Source organism: Elephas maximus, chromosome 19, assembly GCF_024166365.1.
Source record: "Elephas maximus indicus isolate mEleMax1 chromosome 19, mEleMax1 primary haplotype, whole genome shotgun sequence".
NCBI classification, from domain to species: Eukaryota; Metazoa; Chordata; class Mammalia; order Proboscidea; family Elephantidae; genus Elephas; species Elephas maximus.
The window spans coordinates 53,891,789-53,919,445 of NC_064837.1; the positions used below are offsets into that span (position 1 = coordinate 53,891,789).

General features: G+C 37.9%; 1 protein-coding gene across 10 annotated transcripts in view; it reads left to right on the top strand.

Annotated features, from left to right (window-relative positions):
* TLK2 (tousled like kinase 2) overlaps window positions 1–27,657 on the top strand; it is a 148,612-nt gene that overhangs the window by 66,628 nt on the left and 54,327 nt on the right. For all 10 annotated transcript variants that reach the window (XM_049861647.1, XM_049861645.1, XM_049861648.1 and 7 more), the window contains one exon: window positions 15,497–15,664. In XM_049861647.1, the coding sequence (XP_049717604.1) occupies window positions 15,497–15,664 (168 nt within the window). The remainder of the gene's footprint in view (window positions 1–15,496; window positions 15,665–27,657) is intronic.

Here is a 27,657-nt window from a genome sequence, read left to right on the forward strand (position 1 = left end):
ATGAATTTTCACAAACTGCACATACCTTGGTGATCCAGCATAAGAAACAAAATAGGTCCAGAGTCCCTCTTGTGTTCCCTTCTAGTCATTAGCCCCCTCCCTGCCATAGCCGTGGCCACTGTCCTAGCTTCTCACAGCATAGGTGAGTTTTTTCTGTTTTGTGCCTGGCTTCTTTTGTTCAACATTACTTTAGTGAGATTCTTTCATATCGATGTGTCTCATTGTAAATCATTATCATTGCTGTGGTATAAACTTAATACAGCTTTCACTTAATATTTTATGTATTTAGAATTAATTATACAGTTAATTCATAGTTTATCTTCTCCTGCTAGAGTGTGAATCTCAGGAGAGCAAGGGCCTTGTTTTGTTCACTGGTGTTTCCTTCTGTTACAGTACTTAGCATGTAAAGGTGTAATTATTTTAACTGATCTTCCCCACTTGACATGGAAGGGATAATATCTTAGTCAGTTTTCAGTCTGTGTTGTTGTTGGTGTGTGCCATTGAGTTGATTCTGACTCCTGGCAACCTAGTAAGACAGAGTGGAACTGCACCATAGAGTTTCCTAGGCTGTATCTTTATGGGAGCGGCTCTCCAGGTCTTTTCTCCCAAGGAGTGGGTGGTGGGTTCAAACCGCCAGTCTTTCAGTTAGCAGCCGCTTGACCATTGTGCCACCAGGGTTCAGTCTCTGGAGATAGTGGATGGGCCAAACTTATTGTTGAAAGAGAAGAATAGATGGATAAAGAATTACTTTCGTCTTTAGTCCCCTAAGTGATTCTTTTATATTTTTTATTGTTAAATATAACAAAATATAAACAAAGTACATAAAATATGAACATTTTAATGCAGAAGTTGACAAACTATAGCCCATGACTCATGAGCTAAGACTGATTTTTAGATTTTTTTTTTTTAAGAGCTTACAATTACAGCTTTATTATAGGGAAAGGTATACAAACGAAGAGACACATAAGGTGAGGTTTGGGAGGGTTCCCAACACAGAGCTTCCACAAAGGGATGTGCTACCTCCTCATGAGGCATCCCTGGTGGCACAATTGGTTAAACTCTCGACTACTAACTGAAAGGTTGGTGGTTTAAACCAACCCATAGGCACCTGGGAAGAAAGACCTGGCGGTCTGCCACCAATAGGTCACAGTCTTGAAAACCCTATGGATTGTAGTTCTACTCTGCATCACATGGGGTCATCATGAGTAGCAATCAACTCAATGGCAGCTGGTTTGATTCTGATTTTTACCCTCTCTTTCACCAACCAGGAAGCTCATAGAATGTCAGTGTCCAGAGCTTTTATTGGGTATCTTACTGTGTAATACAAATTCCAGCCCCTCTTCTGTGAGGTTACTTGATAATCACAAGGTGATCATGATGGGTCTTGCCTGGCCAGCTGCCTCCCGAGAGTCACTTCATCACCTTACTTAATTTGTTAGGTGTGGTCTGGAGTTCTTAGCAAAGGCACTTAAATTCCAAGGTTTTTTTTTTGGAGATCGCGTCTCAGGAACCAAGGGCAAAGACCAAATTCTTTGGGTAAAGTTAATGTAAACTCCACACCTTTGATTTTGGCTGTAAAGAACAGAAATCTATTTTCTCATAGTTCTGGAGACTAAAAATCCAAATCAGAGTCTAAGCTATATTGATTCTTTTCTTGTTGGTAGCCCTGGACATTCCTTGGTTCCTTGGCATTCCTTGGCTTATGGATGGTCCTCAGACATGGCGTCTGTCTTCCCCTTCTCCATGTGTGTTTGTGTGTGTGTGAGAAAGAGAGAATTATGGTCTTTAATAACTCAGAGGTGATTAGTTTTAGGATCTACCGTATACTGGTATGCCCTCATTAAAGTAACAAAAGAAAATCCTAATTTCCAAACAGGATCACATCCGTAGGTACAAGGGGCAGGAATTCAACATGTATTTTGGGGGGGACATAATTCAATGCATAACACGGTTGTATGAGAATTAATCATTCAGTTTACAACAAAGAATTTAATGCTGTGTCTGCCCCGTAGTTAGTACTCAGTCACTACTAGCGATTGTTATTATTCATTTCCTTTATATTTTATGTGACCAACTTTGGAATCATTTAGCTTCTGAAATTGTTTCTAAAAGAAAACATTGACTTTTCCTTTTTGTTGTTGTTGTTTTGTTTTTCAGTGGCTTAAAGTAGCAGTGTTATTTATTTATTTATTTTGAACATTTTATTGTGGTTTGGATGAAAGTTTACAGAGCAAATTTGTTTCCGATTCAATAACTTATATACATTTTGTTCTGTGACGTTAGTTGCAATTCCCCTCAATGTGACAGCACTCTACCCCCTTTCTCCCTGGGTTCCCCGTTTCCATTCACCCATCTTGCCTGCCTTCTGAACTTTGTTTTTGGGCAAATGCTGCCCTTTTGGTCTCATGTAGTTGATTGTTCTGAAGAGCATATTTCTCATGGATGTTTGGCTGAAAGGTGATCTTTGGGAGTAGTTTCTGTTCCAGGTTTAAATGGTGTCTAAGGGCCATGTTCTCGGGGGTTCCCCTCGTCTCTATCAGAGTAATAATTCAGGTCTTTTTTATGAATCTGAATTTTGTTCTACATTTTTCTCCCACTCCATCCAGGGCCTTTTATTGTGGTCCCGATCAGAGCAGTCCGTAGTGGTACCTGAGCACCATCTAGTTCTTCTGGTCTCAGACTAGTCAGACTGTGGTTTGTGTGGTTCTTTAGTCTTTTGGAGTAATTGTTTCCTTGAGTCCTTGATTTTCTTCACTCTTCTTTGCTCCGGACCGGAAGAGATTGATAGTTGTATCTTAGATGGCTACTTGCAAGCCTTTAAGACCCTAGATGTTACTTACCAAAGTGGGATGTAGAACATTATGGACTGTGTTATGCCAGTTGACCTAGATGTCCCCTAAGCCCTCAAGCCTGGTGATACAGTCCCTCAAGGTAATTGGTTATGGCTAAGAAGTTTTCATAACTTTGCCCCTTGTGTGTTCTGCTATATACATGGATTTATGTGCAGCACTTACAAATACATTATATAGAAATATCCCTGGCCAAACCTATATATGCTCATGGGTGTGCTCTCATACACCATCCTTCACCTGTTCGTCTTACATATCCACCTATGTGTCCATTCATAAATTTTTATTACTGTTACTGCAGAATTGTGTATGTAATAGTATTTACCGTTGTTCCCTTTTACTCTTGGGTTCCTCCCATTGTCCTTCTTTGCCTTAGTCAAGTTGTGCTGACACGTCCCTTATTGTGTACTGCCTTTCCCTTCTCCCAAGTTAATATGTGTCTACTATTTAGTTAGTGATTTTCCTTCCCTCCCCCCTCCATCCCTGGTAACCATTGAAGAATGTTTCTTTCTGTGTGTAAAACTTTTATTGACTTTTTATAATAGTGGTCTCATGCAATATTTGTCTTTTTGTGACTGACTTATTTCACTCAGCATAATGTCCTCCAGTTCATCCATGTTGTGAGATGTTTCCCAGATTCATTCCATGTGTGTATGTATCATAGTTTGTTTATCCATTCATCCGTTGATGGGCACTTAGGTTGTTTCCATCTTTTTGCTATTGTGAATAAAGCTGCAGTGAACATTAGTGTGTCATGGCTCTTATTTCTCCAGGGTATATACCTAGTAGTGGGATTGCTGGATCGTAAGGCATCTCTATTTCTAACTTTTTAAGGAAGTACTATATTGTTTTCCACAGTGATTGTACATTGTACAGTCCCACCAGCAGTGTATGAGAGCTCAGTCTCCCTATATCCTCACCAGTATTTGTTGTTTTCTGGGTTTTTTTTTTTTTTTTTTGGTCATTGCCATTTTTGCTAGGGTGAGATGATATCTCATGGTTGTTTTGATTTGCATCTCATGTGGCCTAATCAATAAAGCCACTGACTTTGGATCAGAAGATTGAAGGTTTGAGTCCCTTCATGGTTGAGAAATGTTTTAGCCCTATGGGGCAGTTCTACTCTGTCCTGTAGGGTTGCTATGAGTCAGAATCGACTTGTCGGCAATGGCTTTTTTTTTTTTTTTAATGGCTAATGATCACGAGCATCTTTTCATTTATATGTTGTCCACCTGAATGTCTTCTTTGGTGAAGGGCCTGATCATATCCTTTGCCCACTTTTTAATTGGATTGTTTTTTTGTTGTTGAGGTGATAAAGTTTTTATAAATTTTAGGGATATTCCCTTGTCAGATATGTCACTGCCAGAAACTTTCTCCCAGTTTGTAGGTTCACTTTTTACTCTTTTGAAGAAGTCTTTTGATGCACCATACCAAACCAAACCCACTGCTGTCGAGTCAATTCCAACTGATAGCGACCCTATAGAACAGAGTAGAACTGCCCCATAGAGTTTCCAAGGAGCGCCTGTCGGATTTGAACTGCTGACCTCTTGGTTAGCAGCTGTAGCACTTAACCACTACACCACCAGGGTTTCCATTTCGAAGCACGTAAGTGTTTTTAATTTTTATGAGGGCCCGGTCATCTAGTTTATCATCTGGTGTTTGCACATTTTTAGTTATGTTTAATAGTCTATTTACACCATAAATTAGTGCCCCTAGGCATGCTTCTGTTTTTTCTTCCACAATCTTTATAGTTTTAGGTTTTACATATAGGTCTTTAATCCATCTTCAGTTAGTTTTTGTATATGATGTGAGTTATGGATCCTGTTTCATTTTTCTGCAAATAGGTATCCATTTGTGCCAGCACCATTTGTGAAAGAGACTGTGTCTTCCCTATTTAATGGCTTTCAGCCCATTGTTGAATATCAGCTGTACATACTTGAATAGATTTACTTCTGGGTTCTCAATTCTGTCCCATTGGTCTATGTGTCTGTCGTGTACGAGTACCAGGGTGTTTTGACTACCATAGCTGTATAATAGGCTCTGAGATCGGGTAGTATGAGGCTTCCTCCTTTGTTGTTCTTCAGTAGTGCTTTGCTTATCCCAGGTCTCTTTCCTTTCCATATAAAGTTGCTGATTAGTTTTTCCATCTCTTTAAAGAATGTTGATCAGGATTGCATTGTATCTATAGATCGCTTTGGGTAGTATTGACATTTTCACGATGTTAAAGTCTTCCTATCCATGAGCATGGTATGTTCTTTTATTTATATGGGTCTCTTTTGTTTTCTTGTAGTCGTGTTTTGTAGTTTGCTTTGTATGTCTTTTACACCCCTGGTTAGGTTTATTTCTAAGTGTTTTATCCTTTTGGGAGCTCTTGTAAATTGTGTTGTTTTCCCGATTTCCTTTTCAGAGTTCTCTTTGTTAATGTAGAGGACTCCAACTGATTTTTGTATGTTGATCTTGTACCCTGCCACTTTGCTGAATCCTTCTATTAGTTCCAGTAGCCTTCTTGTAGAATCTTTGGGATTTTCTATGTATAGGATATTATTGCTAAATAGGGGTAGTTTTACTTCTTCATTAGTAATCGGAGTGCCTGTTATTTCCCATTCTTGCTTTATTGCTCTGGCTAGGATTTCAAGTACAATATTGAGTGAAAGTGTGATAAAGGGCATCCTTGTCTGGTTTCTGTTTTCAAAGGGAATGCTTTTGGTCTCTGTCCGTTAAGAATAATGTTGGCTTTTGGTTTTGTATATATGTCCTTCATTATGTTGAGGAATTTCCTTTCTGTTCCTGTTTTGCTGAGAGTTTTTATCGGAATAAGTGTTAGATTTTATCAAATGTGTTTTCCGCATCAGTTGATACGATCCTGTGTTTCTTTTCCTTTGTTTTATGTATGTGATAGATTACGCTGTAATGTTGAGCCATCTTTGCATACTTGGTATGACTCCCACTTGGTCATATATCATGTTGAATTGGCTAGAATTTTGTTGAGAACTCTTGTGTCTATATTCATGAGCGATATTGATCTATAATTTTCTTTTTTTAGTGGTGTCTTTGCCTGGCTTCGGTATCAGGCTTGTGCATGATTCATAGAATGAATTCAGGAGTGTTCCATCCTTCTCTATGTTCTGGAATAGTTTGAGTAGAATTGGTGTCAGCTCTTCTGTGAATGTTTTGTAGGATTCTCCGGTGAAGCCGTCTGGAACAGGGATTTTTTTTGTTGGGACTTTTTTTTTTTTATGACCTCCTCAACTTCGCCTTTTGTTATGGGTCTGCTCAAATTTTCTACCTCAGTTTATGTTAGTTCAGGTAGGTAGTGTGTTTCTAAAAATTTGTCCATTTCCTCTAGGTTTTCAAGTTTGTTGGCATATAGCTCTTATTAGTATTCTGTTATTGATTCTGTTGTAATGTCACCTGTCTCATTTATTTGTGTCATTTGCATTTTGTCCTTGGTCAGTTTGGCCAGTGGTTTGTCAGTTTTATTAATCCTTTCAAAGAACCAACTTCTATTGTTGTTGGTTCTTTCTATTGTTTTTCCATGTTCTGTTTCATTTATTTCTGCCCTAGTCTTTATTATTTCCTTTCTTCTGATGATTGTGGGCTTTTTTGGCTGCTCTTTTTCTATTTGTTGAAATTGTAGGTTGAGGTGTTGATGTTGGCTCTTTCTTCCTTTTTGATGTGTGTGTTGATTGCTGTAAATTGACCTGACTGCTGCTTTTGCCGTGTCTCATAGGTTTTGGTATGTTCTTTTCATTCTTGTTTGATTTTAGGAATTTTCTCATTTCATTTTTTATTTCTTCTATTAACCAGTGTTTTTTAAGCAGTGTGTCATTCAGTTTCCATGTATTTGATTTATTTCCCTTGTTCTTCCTGTTACTGATGTCTGATTTTATAGCATTGTGATCCAAGAAGATCCTTTTTGTTATTTTGATGTTTTTGAGTTTATTGACACTTGCTTTGTGCCTTAGTATATTGTCTGTTCTGGAGAATGATCCATGTGCATTGGCAAAGAATGTGTACAGTGCTATTATTGTTTTGTATATGTCTATGAGATCAAGTTGGTTGAGTGCATTGTTTAGATCTTCTGTGTCTTTGTTGAGTCTTTAGTTGTTCTGTCCTTCATCAAAAGTGATCTATTAAAATTTCCAGCTATTGTGAAGTTGTCTGTTTCTCTTTTCAATTCTGTTAACATTTGTTTTATGTATTTTGGAGCTCTTTCATTGGGTGTGTAGATACTTTTTATGATTATGTGCTCTGTTAGATTGACCCTTTACTCATCGCGTAATACTCTTCCTTGTCGCTTATGCTGGTTTTTGCCTACATGTCTTTTTTATCAGAGATTAATATTGCCACGCCTGCTCTTTTTTGGTTGCCATTTGCTTGATATTTTTTCCATCCTTTGATTTTTATCTTATCTTTATATTTGTAAAGTGTGTGTCTTGTAGGCATCATATTGATGGGTCGTGTTTTCTTATCTGTTCTGCCACTATCTCTCTGTTGACTGGTGCATTTAATTCATTTACATTCAGTGTAATTATTGGTAGGGATGAGTTTACTGCTGTCATTTTGTGCTTTTTTCTGTGGTGTTGGTGATTTCTTTGTTCATATACTTTCTTGTGCTTCATTCTTTTTGTTTATGGATTTTCTTTTCATTTTCTTCATTGCTGTTGATTTTGTATTTACTGAGTCTTTATGATTTTCCTCTTTCTTATTTTGGTGAGAAGGTTTATTAATTTTCTTTGTGGTTTTCCTGAAATTTACTTTTATCTTCCTACGTCTAAAACAGGCTGTTCTTTCTTGATATTGCTTTGATTTCCTCTCCATATGGAAGTTCTGTATCTACACCATTTATTCCCTCTATTTGTTTTGAATTTGTCTTTGTTTACAGATTGACGTCTCTGTTTCCCTGTTTTTAGTAGTGTAGCTTTATTTTATTTTTGAAAATTGGTTTCCGGGTAATGTTGTCATGAGCCTTAATGTCAGGTTGTCTGATGTTGGTTCTCTGCCCAAAAAACTCTGTTTAGTATTTTTTGTAAGGTTGGTATGATTTTTACAAATTCCCTTGATTTTTGCTTATCTGGAAATGTCCTAATTTTGCCATCATCTTTGAGGGACAATTTTGCTGGATATATAAATCTCGGTTGGCAGTTTTTTTCTTTCAGAGTTTTATGTACGTCATCTCATTGCCTTCTTGCCTCCATGGTTTCTGCTAAGAAATCAGAGCTTGTAGGTAATATTTCATTCCTCCCAAGCTGTTCTCAGGACTCTTTCTTTGTTTTTCATTTTGGAAAGTTTAATTACGATATGTTTAGGTGATTTTCTTTTGAGGACTGTCCTATTTGGGGTTGGTTGAGCTTCATGAATGGACATCTTCTCACCTTTCATGATATTAGGGAAGTTTCCTGCCAGCAAATCTTCAAAAATTTATATATACTTTTTTTTTTGTTTATTCCTGACCTGGTATTCTGATCAGGAATGTCCCACATAACTCTTTTGCTAGTGTCCCACATAACTCTTAGGTTTTCTTCATTCCTTTTTTTTTTTATCCTCTATTTCAGTGATTCTTTCTTCCACTGATTCACTTCTACCCCTTTGTCCTTCCAGTGCATTAATCTGTTCTGAAATTTTAGTGTTAATCTTCTGGATTTCTAGTTGCTGTTTTTGTATAGTTTCTAATTGTCTATTTTGTCATTTTGTTCTTAGTGTTGTTTTCCTGAATTATTCTAAAGTTGTGTCAGCGTTTTCCTTGGTTTTGTCTGTGTTTTCCTTGAACTGTTTCAAGGACCCTATATATAAGTCTTTTGAGTTCCTTATCAGGTAGTTCCATAACCATTTCTTCCTCCTGAAAGTTTTCTGGTTCTTTATTTTGGTCACTTTGCTGGAGACATCTTTTCCTGCTTTTTTAGGTGATTTGATAGTCTTTTGTTTCTCAGGCATTAAGTTGTTGTTATTTTTACTAATTATATGTTTATTTGCTGAGTTCCAATTTTTTGTTATGTTTTGAAGTATCCAGGTAGGCAGGATAAGCATGATAATCTGGTCACTAGTCTGGCTGCACTGGAGTGCCCACCACCTGTCTCCAGGTGGGTGGGGTAGCAGCTATGTGTGTGAACTCAGGTTCACTGGTCCTGCAGGGCAGCTGAGGGCAGGTTGGGTGGGCAGTAGCACTCACCGAGTGAGTTGGGCAGCAGGTGTGACTGGAAAGTGGGGGGCATGGTCACTGTCCCCCGCTGGATAAGGGTGGGTTGAGTGGTAGGCTAGTGAATGCACAGTCACGCTCCCGCCACCTCTCACATGGTGGTCGGGGGTGTGAGTGGTGGGCCAGCAGCGTGCTATCACATGCTTGCCACCCCTTGGCAGGAGAGGGGAAAGGAGGGAGGGGAGCAGCAGTCTGGTACATTTGAGTTGTGCTGCCACTGCCTCTCCCCCGAAGGGGAGAGTGGATGGGTACATTTGGGGTTGTGCTGCCACTGCTCACCAGGAGCGGGGAGGGAGTGGCTGTCAGGTATGCTTCTGGTCACACTACCACTGTCTCTCGCTGGGCAGAGGGTCAGGGGAGAGAGTGACGGCCTGGTGTAGGCATGGTCGTGCTGTCGCCACCTCTCACCAATCTGGGCCAGGTAGGGCACAGTTTGTGGGTGTGCGCACATGCATGTGCATGGTTCCGCCCCTCACCCTGTGATGGAGGGGCAAGCGACAGGTGGCTGCGTGCACGGTCACACTGCTAACGCTTCTCACCAGATGGGAGGAGGGGAGAGGAAACTCTTCTGCATCAGCAGGTGGGAAGGGTGGAGCGAGTGGCTAGTGCCACTTGGCTAGGTTGGTGGGCAGGAGGGGCAGGGAGAGGGGGAGAGAGGGGAAGTGGTCAGTGGGCAGCTGCGTGTGGGCCCATGTGGGCAGAGGGAGCAGTGGGTGGGTACATGTATGATTGGGCTTCCGCCTCCTCTCGCTGGACAGGGGAAGGGAGATCAGCTGGGTTGATGGGCAGGAGGAGCGGGACAAGCGGTTAATGCCACTTGGCAGGATTGTTGGGCAGTAAGAGGTGGCAGTTGGAACGGAGTGGGGCAGAGTGGTGGTTGGGGCTGGGTGAGGAGGAGCAGGGTGGGGCTCTGACTCATAACCTTGTTCCCTGGTTCGGGGCTGCAGGGATGGGGGATTTTGTGCTGCTAATTTTTTTAATCACCAGGAGAGTGAGGGGAGGAGGAGTATGCTTCTCTTACCGGGTGAGGGTGCCTGGGCTGTTCCTGTTAGCTGTAGCCAGCAACCAGGACCTTATTTCACACTGGGTATGTCTACCCAGTTACTGCGTGTCCTGTTGGGGAATTCTGTGCAGTAGCCTGCTGTGCTTCCCATCCGAGAATGAGACTGCTGCTGCCTTTGTTCCAAAATGGTCATGCTGTGTTGGGTCGCCTGGTAGGGCCCCTCTATTCCATCTTCTCTTTCATTGTTTTCAGTCAGTGTCTAGTTAGTGTTCGATCTAGTTCTTTATCCTTTTATCATTTCATTTGATGCTCAGGGTTCCAGAATTGTCATCTGTATGTGTTTTGCTTGTTTTCTTAGATTTTTAAAATTTTAGAGGGTTGTAGAAACAAAGAAGACTATATGATAGAGATATGTGGCCTTCAAAGCCTTGCTATGTAGCCCTTCACAAAGTAATTTTCTAGAAAATTATTACAAAGTTAACGTTCATGTAATCACAACTTAGGTAAACAAGTAAAATATTTGCAGCATCTTGGAAATGTGTATGCTCTTCCCTAATCATAAGTCCTTCCCTCTACCCTAGAGGTAACCACTGTTCTAATTTTTGTGATAATCATTTGCTTTTCCTTATAGTTTGACTATCCACGTATGTATCCCTAAACAAAATTGTTTAGTTTTGCTGTTAAGTCAGTTTTGTTAATCATGATGTTTAAATCTGTATTCTGGTTTTTGGCTATTCTGTCACAGTCGCTAAGAGAAGTGTATACAGATCTGTTATTATGATTATGGGAGTTATCTGTTTTATCATGTATTTATGCTAATTTTTGCTGTATGTATTTTAGGCCACTTTTCATTATTCATTTAGATTTATCTATATATTTACTTCTTTCTTTGTAGTTCTTTCTACTTTACATCATAAACCGTCCACCTGGGGTCACTTTCCATCTGACTTTAGTATTCCTTTAGTATGTATCTGCTGGGGATTAACCCTGTAGGTTTTTGTTTGCTGAAATAACTTTATTTTGTCCTCATTCTTGAAAGATGTTTTTGCTGTGTATATTTCTTCATGGGCATTTTTTTCTTTTAACACAAGTGCAAATATTACTACCATCTTCTGGCTCCCACTGTTACTATTGAGAAATTGGCTTTTATTTACTTTTGTTTCTTTAGAAGTATTTGCTCTTTCTTCCCTGACTGCTATTAAAATCTTTATCTGTGGTATTCTACAGCTTCACCATGAAGTCTTTTTATTTCTCCTGTTTGGAATTTCGTGGGTTTCTGAAATGGTCTGTTAGTATGTTTCACCAATTTTAGGTAATTATTGGGCATCACCTCTTCAGGTATTATGTCTGCCCTGTGTTCGTTTTTCTCCTTTTATGAAATTCCAAATAAACATGTTTGACTGTCTTACTTAATCACCATGCCCCTAGTAATATTTTCTGTCTTTTTCTCTGTATTTGTTCCATTCTGGATACTTTCTTTTTGCCTTTCTGTTCCAGAATTCTGTTTATATATGTCTGATTTACTTTTAACCCAATTGAATTCTTAATTTTGGTTATTGTATATTTTATTTCTATTTGGTTCTTTTTGAAATCTGCTAACCCACTTTTTTTGCCTTTTTAGTTTTGTTTTCTCCATATATTTTCAAGCCTGTCTTTTCTTTTTTAAACCTAGTTGACCTAGTTGTTTTATAATCTGATAATTCTGGTATTAGAAGTTTTTGTGAATCTGTTTCTGCTGTCTCTTATTTATCCTAGTTGTTACTCATGGCCTTGTTTCTTTTATGCTTCACTATTTTTGACTATGTGCTGCTCATTGTTTTTGAAAAATTATCTGTGAGGTTTCTTTGAGGCCTTTGATGAAGGTACATCCCTTCAGGGAGGATTTTTGTCTGCCTTTGCCAAATACCTAGTGATTTTACTACTCCAAAACTACAGTGAATTTACCAAACTCGTGACTTGAATTTTGTTTGCTTGGTTTCTTTTAACCACCCAGGTAGTACTGATTTGGATTATGTTAGCCTTTCTCAGGGGAACAGCCTTCCCCCTTCCCCTTAATACCAAAGCAGCTCATGTAGCCCTGTGGGAGTTGGAGAGAAGTTTTCTTCTGGTTTATACATTCCCTTAGAGTGTAGGCCTTTGGAAGCCCAGCTTGAAATGTCAAGGGCTTCCTTTCGAACCCTCTACGCTGTGTGAGTCTTGGCCTGTGACTGTCCCTTTGGCTCTGTGGTGCCCTGGAAATGGAAATTCAGTATCTGCAGGTACTCTTAGAGCAGATGTGACTTCTGTGCTTCTTTTGAAGGATCCCTTGTAGCTCAGTGGTTAAGCGCTCACTGCTAACCTACCAGCAGCTCTGTAGGAGAAAAGACCTGGTAATCTGCTCCCGGGGAGCCCAGTGGTACAGTGGTTAAATGCTCTGCTGCTAATGGAAATGTCGGCTATTTGAACTCACTAGCTGCTCTATGGGAGAAAAATGTGGCAATCTGCTTCCATAAAGATTACAGCCTTAGAAACTTGATGGAGCAGTTCTGTTCTGGCGCTAGGAGTCAGAATTGACTCTGCAACACATAAGAACAACAACATGCATTTACCTCTCTTGTGTTCCTGATTTTCCTTAGGTTCCTTTAGATTTTGTCCTGTCAGATATCTACTATCTATCAACACTTCAGTGCTTTTACTATCTTTTCTTTATCTTTTATCCTGTTTTCCAAAAGCAGGTTGGTTCAGATAATGTAGTCTGCCATATTTCCAGAAATATTTTTAAATCTTTCAGCCCTTGGCAGATTTTATTGAATATATGGCAGAATGAATAATTTTTATATTGTGGCATTATTCTCCTATTTTAGTTTTAGCTTCATAGGTATATTTCTCCCAAGAAGTTAGAGTGTTGTTGTGAGTGGATATCACAAGTGTTCTGGAGACTGAATTTAAACTGTTGAATTTAGTGGGGTAGGAGTATTATTGGTCTTGAGGAGGACTCTACTAATACAGTAAAAAGCTGCATTCCTTGTTAAGATCATTTTGATACATTTATTTTAGTTTTCTAAAATGAAAATGTTAGTTTTTCCTGCTAAAGGGATACATGCTGATTATGAAAGTTACAATTCAGAAATAGTGAGATAAAAACTTCCAAAGAACTACTATTAAAGAGTTTAATGGACAAGTATTTCTCGACCTTTTCTAGGTATATGCATCTATCTTCATATAATTGATTTCCTCATTTCCATTGTTTTAATTTTTTAACCAATATCCAGTAAATATTTTGTATTCTATGAATAATGTTGTAGTAAATGTCCTTGTACATATATCTGTGCTTCCACATTTTTTTTTTCCTTTGGGTAAATTCCTGAAGTGTAATTTCGGAGTCAAAAGAATAGCCTCATTTTATGTCATCACATAAATTGCTAAAAGGTTATCTAGCAGTTTGAGGGTGCCAGTTTCTGCACACCTTGCTAATATCAAGCTTTATCACTGTAATCCTTGCTAACATATTAGGAAAAAAATACCTCGTTTTAACTTATTTTTTTTTTTAGTGATATTAATATCTTTTCATATGTTTAATAGTCTTTTGAATTTCTCTTTCAGTGCTTTTTTTTCTTATTTATGGGTAGCTGCACATTATTTATTAAAATCGTTAATTCGTTGCCATTCGTATTGTAAGATTTCTGCCTGTTTGTAAGTTTTGTCTTTTAACTTTATGTTGAAGTAAAATTTGAATTAGTCAGATTTATCAGTGTTTTCCTTTATGACTTAAAGGTTTTTGCGCTATTCTTAAACGTTAATGCGTGGTTTATCTTTTCAATGTCATGTTTAAAAAGTCCATCATCACCAGGAGGTTATAAAACATTTATCTGTATTTTTGTCTTATAATTTTTGTTATAAGGTAGGAATCAGCTTTTTTTTTCCTAGTAGTTTTGCAGATGTCCTGCCATCTTTTCATAAATTCCCACTAATTTGAAATGCACCTCTGTCACAAATTATATATCCATATGTGTATGGGTCTGTTTCTGAATTCTCTGTTTTGTGTCATTGACTGATTTGTCTGCTCCTATACCAGTACTATACTGTTTTAACTAACGTAGCTTTATAGTATGTTTTGATATCTGGTCAGGTTTCCCTGATATTCTTTATCAAAAATGATGTGACTAATTTTGATTATTTTTACATGTAAACCTCAGAATTAATTTGTGAGGTTCCCCCCCAAAAAACCAACCCCCAAAAGAGTGAGAAAACAAAACAAGCCCCCCCCCCAAAAAAAAAGATAAGGAAACATTAAAAAAAAAACCCCGAGTATCGGGTTTTAGAGAAATTTGGCATCTTTACCATTTTCAGTCCAGGAACATGCTTTCACCATTTAATTTAGGTTGTCGTTCATATCCTTCAGTGAAGCTGTAGTTTTTTCTCATAGGTATAAGCTTATTCCTGAATATTTTACAGATTTTTTTGCTGTTTTAAATCTGCTTTTTCTTCTATTACATGTTCTGATTATATTCAATTGTTTTTGGTATATGGTAAAGCTGTTGGTTTTTGTATGTTTATTTTGTATTTGACCACCTTACTGGTAGTAATTCTTCAGTTTGCTTGATTTCCTTTGTGAATAGTTATATCATCCAAAATGACACTTTTTATCTTATATTTTCCAATGTTTATATCCCATGTGTTTTTATCACATTGGCTAAAGCTTCTGTGATAATGTTGAATGATCACGTAATTAGTGTGGTATCCTTGTCTGATTCATAAAACTTTAATGAAAAGGTCTACAGTGTTGTACTGTTACGTTTATATTGTCTAAAAAAACAACAAAAAGCTCTTCATTGTATTAAAGGCAGATATGTCTAGTTTTCTAAGAGTTCCCCAGCAATATGCAAATCCTCCTTGATGTCTGGGAAGAATCATTTTTTCCTCCTAACATGAATGTAATGAATTAGTAGATTTGGTAATAATAAACTATCTTTACATTTCTGGAATAAAGCATAAATGATTGTCATATATTATTCTTTTAGTGTATTGTGGATCTTTTTTTTTTTTTTAGATTTTTCTAAGAGTGTAGTGAGAATAGAATTGCCATTGAAATAAGTTCTAAGTATAAAAACATGGGATAAATATCTTAATCTTCATTTACCTACAGGATGGAAATGACATTTCCTTTGTTGGTTTGAAGTATTGTGAGGTTGATTTGTTGAACTCTACAAAGTAATCTGCAAATTCAGAGTTATATAAATATAGAAACATTAAAATGTAATTTGCAGAGATTGAGTACAATATTAGCCTAGGTTTATAGACAGGATGTAATCCAGTGTTGATGTTATGTTCTCCATAATTGTTTTCAGAGAGGATTTAAAAAAAAAAAATCATCTTATATTTGATAACTTGTTTTTTAATCCATTGCGTGTTTTGGCAATACTCAGCTTCTCTTTCTTTTGTAATTTGTGTGTTTTCTTTAATGTTTTCCAGCGGCGAGTAGAGCAGCCCCTTTATGGTTTAGATGGCAGCGCTGCAAAGGAGACATCGGAGGAACAATCCGCTCTGCCAACCCTAATGTCAGTGATGCTAGCAAAACCTCGACTTGACACGGAGCAGCTGGCACAAAGGGGAGCTGGCCTCTGCTTCACTTTTGTTTCAGTGAGTACTAAGGCTAAGTTTATATAGACCCTTGTCATTGCCCTGGAGCTCCTTGATGACATTGGATTAATTATTTTTGTAGAGAGATGATGATATTTCCAATTCTGCATCACTTCTGAAGGCATTGTGCTTTTACTCAGTCCTCCCTGGTTCAAGTTGCTGAGAGAGACTGCTTTGTGAAAGTCTGAGCACACAGTGGGAAGGAAAATCTTAGAATGACAAAGATGTAAAGAAAATACAAATCAAATTCCACTAAAACCAAAATACTTTAATAATTAAAAATGAAATCAACTATAGCAGTCACTTAATTAAAGCAGTATTCAGGTAAGTAAAATTTTAGTGTGTAGGTAGGCATTCTGTATATGCTTACTGTTCATTTCCTCTAGTCTGGTATTTGGGCTACCTACATGCTTACTTAAGGAGCCCTCCCTGGTGGTGAGGTGATGAAGCACTGGGCTGCAACCTGAAAGGTTGGTGGTTTGAACCTACTAGCCGCTTCATGGAAGAAAGATGTGGCAGGCTGCTTCCATAAAGATTTATAGCTTTGGAAACCCTATGGGGCAGTTCTACTCTGTCCTGTAGGGCCACTATGAGTCGGAATCAACTGGATAGGCAATGGATTTGTACAGACTTGCTTTCCTCACCCCCGTCGGTGTGTTGATACAATTAACTTTTCCCAGGAATATTTTGCTACCTGCTTGTTCCTTTCATCTTGCTTCTTTGTCCCGCCTTGAAGAACAAGAATTGATTATGAAAGCTTGACCCCATCTAACTCAAAGTCGCTACTTTTCTAGGTTTCTGCCCTACCTGTTTATTGCCAAGGGTGGTATAAAGGAAGAGAAAGTCCCAATGTCCTATTCTTCTATTTTTTAAGAGTACCTCCCAAGAGCTGAAGTCACCACTGATGCAAATTTTTTTCTTCCTTACTGTTCATTTTCTCCATTAAAAGTCTCCTCTTTTTTTGCTGTGTGGATTCTGTGAATCTTTAGCCAATTTGCAACTGTATTCAAAGGCCGTGAAAATGGTGGGTGTCTTTATAAAGGAAATAAAAAAATACAGAATTATGCATTATTTCATATACTTTCTTATGGTTATCTTAGCTTTACTTTAAGGAAGAAATGATAAAACTTATAAAAAATTTACAGAATTTTTAAATCATTAAACGAGTGAAGAAACTTCTTGTATGAAGACAGTATAAATTTATCCTTGGGTAGCAAAGGAAACCACCTAATTTAAAAATGGAAAAATTGATCACTTACTATTATGGGTGGCCTGACAGCAGTGTGAAGTAGTTTTTATGAGAATGCAGTGCTTCGTAGTTTGTTTTCGAGAATGAATAGATACGTACATACACACCTGTTGTTGTTGTTGTTAGTTGCTGTTGAGTTGATTCTGACTCATGGCGGTTTCATGTGTGCAGAGTAGAGCTGCTCCATAGGATTTTTAAGACTGTGACATTTCAAAAGCAAATCACCAGGTCTGTCTTCTGTGGCACCTCTGGCTGGCTTCAGACTGCCAACCTTTCCGCTAGTAGTTGAACACTTAACCATTTCTGCCACCCAGGGACTCCTGTAGGCATATTAATGTGTGCTTTTTAGTCACCAATTTTTTTTTAATTTTCATCTTAGATCTAACTTTTCCCAGGCAGAACCTTGGATAATCAGTGGGTTATTTGTCCTTTCTTTTATTGCCTTAAAAATGACTTTTCCCTTGAGGGGAGTTCCCTTTGTTCATTCCACAAATATTTACTGAGTGCCCACTGTGTGGTGGGCACATAATTAAATATACAAGATTTTGATCAGCAAGAACTTGTTTCCCTACTGTAAGCCTTTCGTAAAAGCTATGGAAATGCAAGTTTGTGGTGGGTGCACATGAATGACAGCCATACTACTATTAGTATATACAAGCTGTCAGAGGCATTACAGATGCTATAGCCAGGTTGTTCTCACGTAGGAGAGAAATTGAAAAGAGAAGGAAGACGATTATTTATGAAGAAAGCATGGAAACAATGGTATAAAAACCAAGAAGGAACATGGAGACAGTATAAAAAAACAAAGGCCTAAATGCTTTGGTAGAGTTCTGTTCTCTTTGCTTTTTTGCTGTTCCAGCTAGGATATAAGCTTAGTAATAAAAAGAAAGAAAAAACTAAAAGAGATAACATTAATATGCAACAAATGTTGTAAAGTAATAGATAAGGACAAGCAGATTCCTAGAAAAATAGGCAGAGGCTATAACGGGAAGTTTTATAGGGGGAAAAAAGGAAAGACAAATGGCTAATCACGTGAAAAAATGCTCAACTTCAGCCATAAGGAAATGTAAAATAAAACAAGATAACATTTTTGACTAATCAAATTGGCATGGATTAATAAGTTTGAACAGTTGTCAGTGTACGTGATGTTTTAGAGACACACTCAGTTTTATACTGGCTGTAAATTGGTACAGTCATTTGGACATGTTGGTAGTGTATTTCCATGTTAAGTTTACTTATTGTTGGTTCCAGAATTCCATCTCCATAAAACCACACAAAGATGTTTATTGTGGTATTGTTTATAATTGTAAAAATCTGGAAGCAATTTGCCTCTACCAGTGTTCCAAAGGAACTCTGAACAACCAAAAAACGTGTTGCCATCGAGTTGATTCTGACTCATACCGATCCTGTAGGACAGGGTAGAACTGCCCCACAGGGTTTCTAAGGCTGTCATCTTTATGGAAGCAGACTGCCACATCTTTCTCCCACAGAGTGACTGGTGAGTTTGAACTGCTGACCTTTCAGTTAGCTGCTGAGTGCTTCACCACTGCACCACCAGGGCTCCAGAACAAAGATGTTGTTAGGTGCTGTCAAGTTGGTTCTGACTCACACTCCTATGCACAACAGAATGAAACACTGCCCGGTCCTGCGCCATAATCACAATCATTGGTACTCTTGAGCTAATTGTTGCAGCTACTTTGTCAATCCATCTCGTTGAGGGTGTTCCTCTTTTTCACAGACCCTCTACTTTACCAAACATGATGTCCAAAGTATGTGAAACAAAGTCTTGCCCTCCTTGCTTCTAAGGAGCATTCTGGCTGTACTTCTCCCAAGACAGATTTGTTCATTCTTTTGGAAGTCCATATTATATTCCATATTCTTTGCTAACACCATAATTCAGAGGCATCAATTCTTCTTCAGCCTTCCTTATTCATTGTCTAGCTTTCCCATGCATATGAGGCGATTGAAAACACCATGGCTTGGGTCAGGCACACCTTAGACCTTAAAGTGACATCTTTTTTAATACTTCAAAGAGGTCTTTTGCAGCAGATTTGCCCAGTGTAATGCAAGGATAACAACAACAAAAAAAACAAACCTGTTGCCATTGAGTCGATTTCTGACTCATAGCATCCCTATAGGATAGAGTAGAACTGCCCCATAGGATTTCCAAGGAGCAGCTGGTGAATTCCAACTGCTGACGGTTTGGTTAGCAGCCGAGCTCTTAACCACTCCGCCACCTGGGCTCCAAATGCAAGGATATTGTTGTTAACCCCATTAGTTTAGTTCTCAAACCTCATCCAAAGTGATCCATCAGCCACAGTTGATTACTCCTTTTCCAACCACATGCTCTTCACTTGGCTTTTACTTTCATGGTTCTTCCAGTTCTCTAAACATTGGAGTGCTCCAGGACTCAGTCTTCAAACTCCTGGATCTACTCTTTCTCCATGTAATCTCATGAAGTTTTTCTTTTGCTTTAATTATCACCTATGTGCAGGGGACTCCCAAATTTATATCTCCAGCCCACAGCTCTACCCTTAATTCCAGACCTGCATAGTCACTTGCATAAAAAGTCACATAAAGGTTATCTCCTTTTTATGTGTAATAAGCATATCAGATTTAACATATCTAAACCGAGCTCCTCATTCTGCCCCCCAACGCTAAACCCCCTTCTCCCAGAGCCTTCTACATCTCAATAATTGGCAGCTCTCTTCTGTTGTTTCAGGTTGAACACTTTGGAGCCATCCCTGTCTCTTCTCTCTGTCTTATACTCCAGATCCAAATCCTTCTGCAAACCTTGTTGATTTTACCTTCTAAATATGTTCAGAATTCTACCACTTCTAACCACCTTCACTACTAACACTCAAATCTAAACCATTGTTGTCTCATTTCCTACCAAGATTATTGCAGTAGCCTTTTAGCTGGATTCCTTTGTTTCTTTTTAATCTGTTCTCAACACAGCAGAGTGATCCTATTGAAACATAGGTCAAATCATGTGACTCCCCTGCTCAAAACTGTCCAGTGGCTTCAAAAAGCCACAGTCCTTAAAATGGCCCCAAGGCCTTGTATACTCTCTTATTACTGTCTCCTTCCCTCACCAAGTTCCATCCACACTGGCCGCCTTGCTGTTTCTTGAATACAACCATGTCTTCTCACACCTCAGGGCTTTTGCACGTGGTGTTCTCTTTCCCTTAACATTGTTCCCCCGGATATTTGCATGCCTTGCTCCCTCAGTTGTCTCTTGTCTGTGCTTAAATTTACCTTACGAGAAAGGCCTACCCTGACCACGCTGTGTAAAGCAGCAGCTCCTCCTTGTCTACCCCCATGTATTCTCTAGCTCCTACGCCCTGCTTTGTTTTTTGCCAGAGCTCTTATTACCCACTGTAATTTACTTTCTCCCCACTGGAATGTAAGCTCCATCAGGTCACTTCTGTATTTCCAGTGCCCAGAACAAGAACTGCTCTAGTAGGCACTCAGTTTAAGTCTGTGTTGCCTGAATTAATAAAAGCATCCTTCATAAAAAGACTGGTTAAATGATGGACCCCTATACAGCTGACGAAAGAAGCCAGATTTTCATGTCAGTGATGAAAGCACTTAAAAATATGTTGATAAAGCAAAAATAACAGGCTGCAGAGTTTGAGCCTTTAATGTTTAAAATTATAGTTACTTAATTTTATATGTTTTGACATAGGACATTTGATTTTTTAATCGTAAGTATATACATTTTTAAATTGTAAAAATAATACACATACATGATCTGCAAAAAATTGAAGTGATAGAGAAGAGTAAAATTCTTTCCTCTGCATCTTCATTTCATACCTCACAGAGGTGACCAGTGTTGAAAGTTTATATTTTAGATTTTCTCATATTATCATTTTAACTTCAAATAACTTCCCTTATTTAATCAACTTTAGACAAGATATATTTATTCCCTGTTTTGAAAGATGAGTTTAACATACTCATAGCTGTCACCCAGCTTTCTCCCCTACATGCCAGCCTTTTAGTTATTGCATTTTTTAAAATTGTGATATACACCTGACACATACATTTCATCATTTTCTACATGTAGACTTCAGCGACATTGATTACATTCTTCAAGTTGCACACCCATTTCCCCTCTCTTTTTTTCAAACTGTTCCACCACTTAACAGACCTACAAAGCACTCTGAGCAAAACCCCACTTTTTTCCCCCTCCCTCTCACTCCTGGTAACCACTAATTGCTTTAGGTTTCTGTAAATTTGCTTATTCCGTATAAGTGATATACAGTATTTGTCCTTTTGTGTCTGACTTACTTTGTTCAGCGTAATGTCCTTAAGGTTCATCCATGTTGTGGCCCGCATGGGGACTTATTTCCCTTTATGGCTGAGTAATATTCCATTGTGTGTATACACCACATTTTGGTTATCTGTTCATCAGTTGGTGGACATTTCAGTTGTTTCCACCTTTTGGCTATTATGAATAGTGCTACAGTGAACATCGGTGTATATCTGTTCATGTTGCTGCTTTCAGGTCTTTTGGGTGTATACCTGGGAGTGGAATTGCTGTGTACTATTGAATATTAAGTGTGTGATATTTACTGTTTCTTTTCAGCATAATTGAGTCTTTTCTGCTTTTAAATTATTGTAAAGCTTGAAAACAATTAAGGAGCATTTAAGATATTATGGTTGTTTCATTATTATTCATTGCAAAACCCAGTGATTTTATTGGAGTCACTAAGAAGAAAAAAATTTTTTTTAAGAAGAAAAAAGTCCTAGTCATTGGATTAGTTCTACTTGTCAAGGTCTACTGGATCTTTTTTGTTTGTTTGTTTTAGGACCACGGCTATTATTTCCTTGAAAGTTACATCTTTTATCATTATACAGGATGTTCTTAAAAGCTTGGTTTTTAAGAATACAGTTTGCTTTTTCTTTTTAATGTTGAAGTATTGTATACATTTCTGAAATCGTGACCTCTTACCTCCAAATATGCTAATTTAACAGCCTATTAACCTGGCTAAATTGACATTATCCCACTTAACCCCTGTTAACGTCCATTCTTCTGGAAAATAGAACTTGCCTGTTATTGTCTGAGTTTATTGGGCTGTGCTGAGATACAGTTCCTAGCAACGGGTGGGTTAAATGCTTAGTTTTTTTTTTTTTTAATTTTTTAAATTAAATTTTTGTTTTTAAGGCAAGGAGTTGATTTAATACCTGCATTAAATGGTGACAGATTGTTTTCTTTGATTATCATTTTGGCCTCATGGATTTTCATGGATGTATTTTAATAACTATAATCTGCCTTTTTGATTCTCAGTTGGGCATATTTTGTTGATCCACTCATCAGTTGATGGGTATTTGAGTTGTTTCCATCAGTAATGCTGCTATGAATATTCATGTATAAGTTTTTGTGTAGACATATGGTTTTATTTCCTTTGGGTTTATACCTAGGAAAATTGCTGAATTAGGTAGTAACTCTGTGTTTAATTTTTTGGGGAACTACCAGACTGTTTTTCAAAGTCATTGTAAAATTTTACATTCCCACCAGCAATGTGTGAGTTTTTCCACATTCTCACCAACATGTGTTACTGCCTGTGTTTTTGACTCTAGCCATGCTAGTGAGTGTGAAGTACTGTCTCATTTTGGTTTTGATATCAAACACCTTTTTATGTGCTTATTAGCCATTTGTATATCTTCGGAAAAAATGTTCAGATCTTTTGCCCCTTTTAAAAATTGGGTTTTTTTTTTGTTGTTCAATTGCAAGAGTTCTTTATATATTCTTGATATCAGATCCTTACAGAGCTATCATTTGCAAACATTTTCTCCAATTCTGTGGGTAGTCTTCACTTTCTTGATAACAAAAACCCAAAACCAAACCCAGTGCCGTTGAGTCAATTCCGACTCATAGCGACCATATGGGACAGAGTAGAACTGCCCCATAGAGTTTCCAAGGAGCACCTGGCAGATTCGAGCTGCCGACCCTTTGGTTAGCAGCTGTAGCACTTAACCACTATGCCACCAGGGCTTCCACTCACTTTCTTGATTAAAAAAACACTAGTGTCCTTTAAAGCACAAAAGTTTTAAATTTTAATTATGTCCAGTGTGTCTATTTTTTTCTTTTGTTCCTTGTGCTTCTGTGTCATATCTGAGGAAGCTCTGCTTAACACAAGGTCGCCAAGATTTAATCTTATACTTTCTTCTAAGAGTTTTATAGTTTTAGCCCTTTGATCCATAATTTTTGTATATGGTATAAGGTATAGGTGCAGCTTCATTTGCATGTGGCTGTCCAGTTCCCTGTACCATTTGTTGGAAAGTATTCTTTCTCCATTGCATTGTCTTAGCACCCTTTTCAAAAATCAGTTGACCATAGTAAGAGTTTATTTCTGGACTCTTCAATTCTAATCCGTTAATGTATATCTCTATCCTTATGCCGGTACCATACTACTTTGATTCTGATGGCTTAGTAATAAGTTTTGAAATTGTGAAGTATGATTCCTCCATGTTTGTTTTTCTTCGAGATTGTTTTTGGTTACCCTGGATCCCTTGCATTTCCATATGAATTTTAGAATTAGCTCATCAATTTCTGCAAAAAAGGCACGTGGGATTTTGATAGGAATTGTGTTGAATCTGTAGATCAGTTTGGAGAGTATTGCCATCCTAACTATCTGAGTCTTCCAATCCAAGAAGTTGAGCTATCTTTCCCTTTATTTAGGTCTTCCTTAATTTCTCTCAATAATGCTTTGCAGTTTTCGGTTCACAAGTCGTGTAGTTCTTTTGCTAAAATTATTCCTAAGTATTCTTTTTGATACTATTGTAGATAGGATCATTTTCTTAATTTTATGTTGGATAGATAGTTATTGATGGAGTATAGAAAATATAGTTGAATTTTGTGTATCGATCTTGTATCCCACAATCTTGGTGAATTCATTTTTATATTTTTTTTTGGGTGTGGATTTCATAGGATTTTCTGTATGCAAAATCATGTCATCTTTGAATAGAGGTAGTTTTTTTTTTTTTTTTTTACTCCCTCCTTGAAGACATATCTTTTTATCTCAGAGAAATTTTATCTTGTTGTTTCTTTGATTTTTTTTTTTTTCTTTCTGTCAATTCTTTTCTTCCTTTAAGCTTATTATACAGATTTTGGAGTTTTCGTGTCATTCATGTCTCCTAACTTTGCTTTCATAATCTATCTCTTTAACTTTTTGCATTATGTCCTGCAAGATTTTCTTTCTAGACCACTGACTAGAACTATGTGCATTCTGTATTGCAGCTTTTCTATTCAGTTTTTAAAATTTTGATAATCTTAATTTGTCAACTTTCTTTTTGTGTGTTTTTGTTGCATTTTTATATTTATAGATGCGGTATCATTTTGACCCTCTATTTTTATACTTTATTTTTTTAATTATTTTTAACTAAATCTGTTTCCTCTAGGATCAGATTTTATGTTTTCAACTTGGATCTTCTCTTTCATGTGTTGGTTTTCTTGAAAAGGATTAGGATGACGAGTATAGATTGCTGACATGAATTGTCTGTGGTAGTGTAGTTACTGCTTCCCAAAGAGTAGTGGGAGGGTTGACTGTGATCTCCACAAGTGTCTGGTAAGCTCCAGGTAGGAAGACCAGCTCCTCTACAGGTGTCAAAGTAAAGTAAAAAAAAAAACCCAATGCCGTCTAGTCGATTCCAACTCGTAGCTTCCGAAGTAAAGTAAAAAAAAAGTAAGCAGGGCTTTATTCAGGTGGGTGAGTTATTTCACTCTTTGCAGAGCTGCCTTCCTTTTACTTCTGCCTTTATCATTTGTGGAGGGCAGAGTTACTATGCTTTCTCTGCTTTTCTTCTCAAACCTCAGTACCCACATTAAGAGAGCCCTTCCCTGGACCCACTCTTTTTCATTCTTTGATATTTGTGTGCTTGTTATTTAAGAGATCTGTTTAGTGCTTTATCGTGGGGTCAGAAGCAGGTAGTCTCAAGGGCCCTCTGTATACAAAGGAGGGCGTCAAGAGGAGCCGTATTGGCTCAGCTGCTAGCAGTAAGAGTTTTTAATGCCTGACCATTGTTCCATGAATCACTCATGCTTTTCATGTTTGTAACTCTCAGCTTGGAACTTTGCAGGAGCTCCCTTGAAAACACTCAGCCTGTCTTATTGATGATATTTTGAGCTATGAATTTCTTTAATTTCTCTCTCAATCTGATGGCAACTGCTTTTGAATGTTTCTTAAAATTTAAAATTTTCCGATTCTTTGTTTCTTTGTTTTTAGGGGTGTTATTACGATTTCACTTTAAAAATAGCTTTATTCTCTGTATTTCAGTGAAATGCTGGGAGATTCAACCTATCATCATGACTTGGAAGCCAGTATTTTATAATTTATAATAGGAACAAAAAATACAGAAATCTGGGGAGAATGTTTTGCTAGGTAGGGATTGGACTTAATTCAAAGTCCAGTGGCTGGCTTAGCAAGGTGGGCTCTGTTCTCTTGTCCCTGGGACATTATTCTGTAATCACTGACTTGTTGGGAGGGTATAAACCCTTTGTTTTCCAGTTTTACGTGTCTAACGTTTAACATGCGAAGCTCTGGTTGCGCGATGGCTTAGCATTTGGCTGCTAACCAAAAGGTTGGCAGTTTGAATCCACCAACCGCTCCTTGGAAACCCTATGGGGCAGTTCTGCTCTGTCCTGTAGGGTTACCATGAGTCGGCATCGACTTGATGGCAATGGGTTTAGTTTTCTTTGGTTAGTGTTTAACATAGAACCAGGCATAGAGGTTCACAATATTGAATCAGTGATCAGAATTAAAGTATCTTTCCTACCAAGGACTCAACTTGTAACAAGTCCTTATTATTTGCGTGGTACATTTTACATTTTGAAGGTATTGTTCTCGTTTTCATGAGGATTTGCTACCTCCTATCCTGTGTCCCATTTCCTCAGATAATTTTACCATTTTTACTTCTTATCAGTGGGTTATTTATATAGGCATTTTTACAGAAAGGTTTAGTTTGGAAACATCTTGCTCAGTCACGCATCTAGCACCCTTGGTTTTCTGGGAGAAAGCTTAGAATCAGAAACGAGCTTATATTAAAAAAAAGCATCTTAAGAGAACCTATAAACCAAAATCTAGACATCTGTAGAACTTTTATAAGTAGCCATTTAATTCTTACTCGTTCTTACTATAAATACAGTTCAAACAATCATATTTGTTTAGAAACAAAAAAGGGGAGGATTATAAGAGCAATCTAATGATAACTGAAAGATTACATTGGTATCATAGGGCAGTATAATATTTGAGGTTCATTATATATATATATTTTTTTTTATGGTGACCCTTAGTCATTAAGGAAAGGTCAGGTTTGCTGCATTTTAGAAGGGTTAGAGAACATTTTCAGGTATTTGGACTTACACAGACCTGTCTCCTAATTGCAGCCCTGCCATCTGCTGGCTGTGCAAACTGTTTAACCTCTGTGAGACTGTTGTTGTTCGGGGCCCTTGAGTTGGTTTTGACCCATACCAACCCCATGGGATAGGCCAGAACGGTCCCATAGGGTTTTCCAGGCTGTAACCTGCACAGGAGCAGGTCGCCAGGTCTTTCTCCTGTGGAGCCACTGGGTAGGTTCAAACTGCCGATCTTGCAGTTAGCATCCAAGCGCTTAACCATTGTACTACTGGGGCTTCTTTCTTTGAGACTAAAAGCCAAAAAAAAAAAAACATTGCTGTTGAGTTGATTCTGACTCATAGCGACCCTGTAGGACAAAGTATAGCTGCCCCTTAGGGTTTCCATGGCTATAATCTTTACGGAAGCACACTGCCACATCTTTCTCCCTCAGAATAGCTGGTAGGTTTGAACCGTAGACCTACTCACCAACCTTTCTGTCAGCAGCCAAGCACTTTAACTGCTGCACCACCAGGGCTCCTGGCTCTGAGATTAGTTCTTTTTTTTTTTTGGACTTCTTTCAACCCCAGATTGGTCTTCACCTTTCCCCTACTCTTAAGAGAGAGTGGGGCCTCTTAAGAGGGCCTCTACTCTGAAATATTCTCTACCTAAAATGACCCCATCACCTCTTTCTCCGCCATGACTGCTTTTTTTTTTTGTTTTTTCAAATCTTAACTCTGATGTTACTTTCTCAGGTAATTCAGTCCTGACTCTCTAGATTGTGTACCCTGTTGTATGTTCTGATAGTACTTACCCTAATTGTAATTTTGCATTTATTATGTGATTATTTAGTCAACATTTTTTTCCAGCAAATATTTGTTGACATCTTCCCTTGGATTGTAAGCTTCGTTAAGGCAGAGTAAGGACTGGGTCTTTCATTTTTGTTTGTTTTTCTTGGCTATTGCATCCTCAACACCTAATACCGTGCTTAGTACTAGTAAGTGAGTGCTCAATAAGTAGTCGTTGAATGAGTAAATAAAATGAGGACAATAACACTGCCTAGCTTACAAGGCTGTATGAGGCTTCAAGGAAAACATTTGTATGAAGTGCTTAGCTTGTTCAGTGCATGGTCGTAACAGTACCCTGTAACTTGTTTACTAGAGAAGTCTACTGAAGCCACTGAGAGTGGTCATTGTGGAGCAAGCAGCCCTCAGCTTTCATGAGACATGTCATATTACTGTGACCCTGAATAAGGCACTTAATGTCATTGAATTCCATTTTCTTTACCTGTAAAATGGGAATAATAACAACAACAATCACAACTACCACTTCCAGGGTTGTTGGAAGGATTACATGTGGTCATGTCAGTGAAGTATTTAGTATGCGGTAATTGCTCAGTACATAGTGAT